This window comes from Crocodylus porosus, unplaced genomic scaffold (genome assembly GCF_001723895.1).
Source record: "Crocodylus porosus isolate Cpor-Errol unplaced genomic scaffold, CroPor_comp1, whole genome shotgun sequence".
Taxonomy (NCBI): Eukaryota; Metazoa; Chordata; order Crocodylia; family Crocodylidae; genus Crocodylus; species Crocodylus porosus.
The window spans coordinates 23,512,476-23,520,487 of record NW_017728911.1 but is presented as its reverse complement, the minus strand read 5'-3'; the positions used below and the strand labels follow the sequence as shown (position 1 = coordinate 23,520,487).

General features: G+C 44.2%; 1 protein-coding gene across 1 annotated transcript in view; it reads left to right on the top strand.

Moving 5' to 3' along the window:
* The window catches only part of ATP8B4 (ATPase phospholipid transporting 8B4 (putative)), a 185,890-nt gene that overhangs the window by 77,555 nt on the left and 100,323 nt on the right, over positions 1-8,012 (top strand). The window contains 2 exon segments of the mRNA XM_019533652.1: positions 4,264-4,336; positions 5,666-5,736. Of these exon segments, the coding sequence (XP_019389197.1) occupies positions 4,264-4,336; positions 5,666-5,736 (144 nt within the window).

The following is an 8,012-nucleotide window of genomic DNA, read 5'->3' as shown; positions in this document are numbered from 1 at the left end:
GCCTCCCAGAGCATGGTAGTCCTCCATCAGGCGATCAGGGGCTCTCCTGGCCGCATCGTTAGTACCCACATGGACAAGGACCATGGGGTAATAATCGGTGGGCTGGATGATGGACTGGAGCATCCCCTTCACATCCTGAAGTAAGTCGTTATGTAGTAGCTGGGCCTTGAGTCCCTGGTCCCTGAGTGAATCATGACTGATTGATTGATTGGTAACTGGTAACACAGCAGCTCAGCAGCCAGGCTTGCAGCAGTGTCTCCCATCCCCGCCCCAAGACAGACACAGTCAGTCCCACAAGCACCCATAGCATGAGTTTTGCTTGTCCACAGCTTGAGGGGCAGTTCCCCACAAACCCCTGCACCGATCTTCTTGAAACTTGGCAGGCTTTGTGGCCTCAGCAAGAGCTACGACCCCTGCAGTGTTCACTCCACTATGTTGTAATGCCTAGATGTGACATGAGTTTTGCTTTCAAGAATTTGGGGTGCCATTTCCCCCAAACCCCTGCACTGATCTTCTTGAATCTTGGCAGGCTTCTCTGCAGAGTCTACACCCCCTGAAAATTTCATCCACATTGGACAAAAAACTACAAAGTTATAGATACTTCATTGTTTCCCGATTATACCCCATGGACGGATCTCTGAGGCGGCTCTGAAGCTCTTCAGGAGCTCTGAACTGCTTCGGGAAGCCAAATGAGGCCAGTGCTTTGACCCGGATGTGCTGCTTCGGATATCCCCAAAGTGTCCGAAGCTTCTCCAGATCCAAAGCTCTGTCCTAAGCCTCGCACAGCCCTACCAACTAGACATTGAGCCATTGATTACTCCCCTCTGAGCCTGATGCTCCAGCCAGTTTTCTATCCTCCTTACAGTCCGTTCATCCAGTCCAAACTTCCTTAGTTTGCCTGAGAGAATGTTGTGGGAAACTGTATCAAAAGCCTTGCTAAAATCAAGTTATACCACATCCACAGAGCCAGTTATCTCACCATAGAAGGCGATCAGGTTGGTTGGGTATGACTTGCCCTTGGTGAATCCATGTTGACTGTTCCTAATCACCTTCTTGTCCTTCAGGTGATTAGAAATGGATTCCTTGAGCATCTGCTTCATGATTTTTTGAGGGACTGAGGTGAGGCTGACTGGTCTGTAGTTCCCTGGATCCTCCTTTTCCCCTTTCTTAAAAATAGGCACTATATTTGCTCTTTTCCAATCATTTGGGACCTCTCCTGATCATGAGTTTTCAGAGCTGATAACCTGCGGCTATGCAACCACATAAGCCAACTCCCTCATCACCCTTGGGTGCATAATACATAAGTGCAACTGAAAAAAGTAAATAAAGTCAAGCTGAATGTGCCACTGCTAACATACATTTCCTCAGTTAAGAAGATAAAGTGCAGAAGACAATGGAAGAGGAAAAATAGTGAATTCTGGCTCTAGATGAAAATACTGCTGTTGAAAGTTTTCCAGAACAACATGTACTTGGATCATTATAAAAGAGAAGTTTGTTGAATGTCTAAGCCAAATGACCTAGCATGTTGATAACACAGGGCATATTTTGCAGTTGTATAAATATTTAATTTGTTTTTCAGTCTACAAGACAAGTAAATTAGATTTGTTTTAGCTAAAATTGAAACACAACTGCCTTACTTTTAATACTTGTACTTTCAAGTTAACTGCAATAACTATATCATTTATTGAGATAACTACACTATTAACACTCAGTTAGAATAGGGAAATGTCAAATGTGATGATGAATTTTAGTCCCCTCTCCACTCGTACCTTCCCCGAGAAATGTAAAAAGACTTGCCTTCCCATTGAGTCTCTACATTTGTGGAGAAAATGTCAGTATGCCCTCAGTTTATTCAGATTTAAGGCATTAATTTACTAATTGATTGAGCATTATACAGTGTTATAATTAGGGACCCTGGTTTTCTTTGTTAAATAATCCAAAATTCTCTGATAAAAAATAGAAAATTCTCTCATTAAAAACCCATTTTTTCCATGATTAAAATGAAATGCCATATATATCTATATATCTATATAGGTATATAAAAGCCTTACTCTGTCTGTCTATAATGCTTTATTTACACCCTGAATGGCTGTCTTGGCAACCAATCAGTATGTGAATAAAGCATTAGGGACAACAGGCAGCAGAGTGCTGCCATGACGCGGGGGACGGGAGGGGAGCTGGCCTGTCCCCCTCCCCCCTGCTCTGTGAAGGTGGCAGTAGTGCAAGGGGACGGAACGGGATCAGGGCCACCGTGGCGGGTGGAGGGTTGGGGGGGAGCAGCCCCAGGTCTGAACCTGAACTGCCAGAGGGGAATGAGATTGGGCCCGGACTGGCGGGTGGGTCTGGATGAGGGGAGTGGGGGCGCAGGGTTGGAAGCTGAGCTGCGTCTCTGCCAGCCCCCCGGGGGTCATGGGGGTGTAGTGGCTCTGGCCTGGCCCTGAAGCAGGGAGGGTGCGGGTGGAAAGAGTGAGCCTGGCTCTGGGCCTCTGTCCCTGCCCAGCCCTGCCCCAGCAGGCAGTGGCAACAGAGGAGATGGTGGGGGGGAACTGGTCCTGTCTCCTCTGCTGCCTCCAGGTTGTGAAAATGGAGCAGACAGGGGGAGGGGGCAAGGCCAGCACTGCTGGCCATGCCCCTCCAGCCCTGTAGGTGGCACCGATGGAGCAAATGTGGACAGATGGGGGTGCATCCTGGCCAGACCCTGAAGCAGTGGGGGGGAGGGGGAAGTGGGCTCGGCCCTGAAGGTGTGGGAGGAAAGGGGGAAGTGGCCCTAGGCAATTGGCTAGTGTGTATGTGTGTGTGTGTATGTGTGTATGTATGTATGTATCAGTTGAACACAAAGGGTGCCTATACATGAGTAGTGAGGCTGATCTGGCATGCTGTAATTACTTGATTAATTGAGTCTGCTGGAGCATAGTAATTACTGTGCTCCAGCAGCCTCCAGCATCTCATGTACATTCCCATGCTTAACAATGTGGATGGTGGAGCTTTATCTAAAGTTCATTTGGGGTTTAGATAAAGTACCCTTGCCACCATTTTTAAGTGTGGGGATACTGATACACAAGACACTCCTGGCACTTTAATTACAGTGCTCTCAGAGCTGCTTTAATTTGGGACCCTGCCCCCCCCACTCCTGAAGCTTGTGTTTAAACACCCAATTTTTTATTGATATATTTATAACTTTAAAGCAGTTTGGAAGCCTAACAGTGCCTTGATCTTTATAATAAAATAAATTCCAAATACCCGTATATTTTGGCAGTTGATTTTAGTTGTTTCAGCATGGAAAATGAGAGCTTCCTCTGCTCCCTTCACTCACCGAGACGTGGGTCCAGCTACAGCTGTCTCCCCCCTGCTGCTCTGTGGCACTGAGCAGCCCTGATACATTGGTGCCCTGCCCCTGCCCTTGTTCCTCACTCCCAAGCCACAACCTCTCAGCAGTGCTGGTGCCTCTTACTCCTGACCCGCTGTTCCCTGCTCCCCCGCCCATACCGATGCCCCACCCTCCCAACCCACAGCCCCTCATCCCCACTGGTGCCTCTCGCTTCTGACCTGCAGCACTCCTACAGCTGGGAGATTGCTGCAGCTCTGGTCTTCCAGCTGCAGTACAGACTACATGTGCAAATTAAAGCTGCCTAGAAAGCAGATATAAAGTTTCTGCACATTTTTGAGCAATAACTTTATAGCTGGTTGGCCCTTTTTTTAAGGCACCATAGTTTATTTGCATGTGTAGCCAGTCTCAATTCATTGCTCAGTTAACCAGGTAATTGTGCAATAGATGTACTAAAGAAAGCCTACATGTCAGTACCACTGAATTTTGTTCAAGCAGAGAAATAGCTTATTTCAATTGTCATTATTTCTCTATTTCTTTCATGTTTCATTTTATGATTCTAAATCTACCTCCTTACTATGCTGCCTCTTGTTCTCATTTCCCTTCCCCATTGTCTCTGTTTTTGTTTTCCAGTGATGCATGTATTTGTTATGACAAAAATCTTTTTAGTTTATAGGAATCAGGTAGGACATTTGCTGATTAAATTCACTAGTGTCAGCCAAAAAAAGAATTCTAAAACACTTAGTCGCATGTTTTAAAGATGATTTATGAAAAGAAGGGCACAATGGTTGTTTTGAAGGTGGTATCTTAAACATTTTTAATCTAATACTTTATATTTAAAATTGAGCAATTATAAAAGAACTAAAAAAGGTCAGTTTGTTACCTCTAACTAAAGCTGTACATGGAGACACGTAAGTTGTGTGTTTTCTTTTCCATAGGTTACAGAATGAAAAATGGATGAATGTAAGAGCTGGTGACATCATTAAACTGCAAAATAATCAATTTGTAGCTGTAAGTAATTCGGAACATTTTCGCCAAAGTATAGTTCAGAGGAGTAGAATAGTAACGGATTCTCTCCACGTCTTAATTTTTATTTGTGTGTATCTTCTTGTTGATATTGTTTCTCTTACATGTTAACATAGAGCTTAGATTTTTCTTTGAGCCTGTATAGTTTTTACTACATTCCTCAAAAGGATCATATTATAATGAAACATGCACCTGGGTAAAGGTTACACATGTCCCAAGGTATTCATAATACTTGTATGGACAATAACTCTTCTCCATTTGTTCGTGTATGCCCAGTTGTACAAGTCCTAACGTGGTCCTTTTACCATGGTAAAATGGTTTATCCTCCCAAGGTTTCCTATATGATAAAAGCTCTTTCAAAGATATGAAACAACTCAGTCTTGTAGATTTTGGCCCCAGTTGCCGTGTGTTTTCAGTGGAAGCTCACTGAAGTACATGGGGCGAAGATCTTGCATTTGCCTTTCCCTTTTTAAAAAAAATATATATTGATTAATGCACTACATAGATTTATTAATTTCTGGGTGGGGGGAAGACAACAAGAAACAAAACCCAAGAGAAACATTGTAAAAACAGGAACATCCAAAATTGTACTTGGATAAACACTTAATGTATGGCAGGAACTTTTTACAACAACAGCAATGAAAAAAAAACACTTTTTGGGACATCTAATCTATTCCTTCCTAGGTCAGTATTTTCCTGTACTTAATTTCCTCAAATGTATTATTGAATCATTTAAATATCATTAATGTTAGTACTCTAGGTATTTGCACACATCTGTTATCTCAGCACTAAGGTTTGCCTAATAATACCAAATGTACACATTTGCAAATACAATTTCAAGGATAATATTGCTCTGGTTTATATTTTGTCTTCCACACGAACAGTGGTCAGCTCCTCAAACATTCCCTTTCTTTCCTTTTTCTATGGTTTGAAACAGTGGTGCCCAACCTTCTGGCCCTGTGTGCAGGGTATGTGGCACAGGGTGTGTCCATGAGCCAGATCCTGCATGGGGTCAGCATGTAGGGTCACTCCTCCTTGCCTTGTTTTTGTGGTGCTGCAAATTTCCCAAGACATTTTTAGTGCTTCAGATAAATGCTTATCCATAGTCCCTGACTCTCCTATGTCAATCCAGAGCATTTTAAGAGTTATTTCAAAAGTTTAGACTATTAAGGAAATATTTGTACAGTGTTTCAAGAGAAAAATAAAGAGAACATTATAATGTATCTCAAGACTTCTTAGTATTTCATGTAAACCATTTCTTATAACTTTCAGCTTGTCACAGATGATACAGTATATTGTCATTTCTTTTTACAGGCTGATTTATTACTTCTGTCGGGTAGTGAACCACATGGTCTCTCTTACATTGAAACTGCGGAGCTTGATGGGTAAGTTTTAACTGTTGCTATAGCTAATAAATACTAAAGTATGCTTAAATAAAAATGTAATGTGTGTATGCATTGTCTCTACACACACCAGCTATTGATCCTAGATAGAATTTATTTCTAATATTTTTGTGTTCCCTTTACATGTTCATGTTTGGGTGTATATGTTAAATGTGATCAGAGTTTTAAATATGATTATCATAACAAATTGCAGAGATCAGTCTTTTGGTCCATTGCAGGTGCTTCTAGAAGACAATAATGAGGCAGGTCACTCACTTTCTTGTTTACCTTGTTGGTGGGTACTATACACTCGGATACTAGGCCTGTGTGAAATGGAACTATTTGATTGGGATTTGATTGATTCAGAGGCCAGTGATTTGATTTGGAGATTTGGCTAGCTTTTCCAATACAATTTGGCCGAATTGGCTTCGGAAGATTTGGTGCTAATTCAGAGAGATTTGGAGATCTGGCCATAGAGTACAGTGGGTAATTAATGAAATATCTATTACTTTGACATGTTTTGGCTGATTTGGATGAAACCTGCAGGGATGGTAGAACTTGCTGAAGGCATAAAGCCTGCCAAGGTTCAAGGAGATAGATATAGGGGTTTCTGGGGAACTGCACCTCAAATTCTTGAAAGCAAAACTCATGTCGTGTGTGTTAAGCCACGGTCAGGTGAAAGCCGCAGGGATGGTAGCCCCTGCTGAGGACATGAAGCCTGCCAAGTTTCAAGGAGATAGGTCTAGAGGTTTCTGGGAAACTGCACCTCAAGCTGCTGATGAGCAAAACTCATGACATGGGTGACACTGTGTGTGTGTTAAGGCACAGGGGCGTGAAAAATGCAAGCATGCGACCACAAAGCCTGCCAGCTGTCAAAGAAATAGGTGCAGGGGGGAGTTTGGGTTCTGGGGTCCTGCATCTCTGGTTGCTGACAAGCAAACTTGTGACATAGGTTCTTGTGTGACTGACTGTGTCTGTCTTAAGACACAGGGGGGTGAAAACTGCAGGCCTGCTAGGCCCTACTGTGGCCTAGAAGCCTGCCTGCTGTCAAGGAATTAGGTGCAGGGGGAGTCTGGGTTCTGGGTTCCTGCACCTCCGGCTGCTGACTCATGACATGGGTGGGTGACACTGTGTGTGTGTGTGTGTGTGTGTGTGTGTGTTAAGGTGTGCCCCTGGCACTGGAGCCTCTACATCAACATGGTAGTGTGCCCCAATGAGGCTTCCTCCTCCCCTAAAGTCTCAGCTTGGTCCACCACTTTACATTACAGCAGGTAAGACAATCTGGTATCTTTTTGGTAGGGCAACTGTATAGTTAGAGAAATGTATTTTAGCAAGGTTTTGGGTTGAAAAACCCTTTGTCAGGCTGAGGAAGTACCTGTAGTTGGTGTGTCTGGTCCTGGATGGAGGAACAGTAAAGAAGCCAGAGGCTGGCCTGGTATGCAATGCAGGGAAGAAAGCCAGTCAGTGAAAATTGAAATGGAGGTGTCTGGGGGTGAGGGACAGGCTGGGGGAGGGGGAATGTAGCAGTGCAGGTAAAATTGCAGAGGTACCTGGGGAGTCGGGATGTCTGGCGGGTTATAGCATGTCAGAATTTCACTGTCTATATTGAGTCCATCAGTTTCTGTATCTGCTACCTAGGAGGCTGATGAAGTGCAGTTCATAGGTCTGGCTCTGAAAAGTGGTTTGAAAATTCAAACAAGCACCTAACCTCATCACCAGAACTAAAGCCAACTTTCTACAGCTCAAAACACAAAACCTGTCAACTATTTCCACTACCTATGAGTGACTGGTGCCTCCTGAATCTGGGGGGGCACCCACAGGAGCCACTGACAGTGGTGGCCCTGTCGGGGGGGCACCAGCTCTACCGAGAGCATCAGTGTCAGCCATCGGGGGGACACGTGCACCCCCATACACCTCCTACCAGTAGCCTATGCCAGTACTCCCACAAACTGCGTACCAGAATCATCAAAGATAACAATACCCAGCTACCTGTGGGGGCACATTCCTCGCCAAAAAACACTCTGCCTCCAGTCTCTCTGATCCTGATCCTGCCTGATCCTGAGACGGAACAATTTACAAACCTCTTTTCACAGCTGGGCCTATGTGAACATCACTTTATCAGCCTTCTAGGTACAGAAACTCATGGACTCAATATAGATTAGACAGTGGAATTCTGACACAATACAACTGGCTGGACATCTTGACATCATTTTGCTCATGATACCAAAATTTGGGGTGAGGTGAGCACACTGGTAGGGAGGGAAAGACTGCAGCAAGAC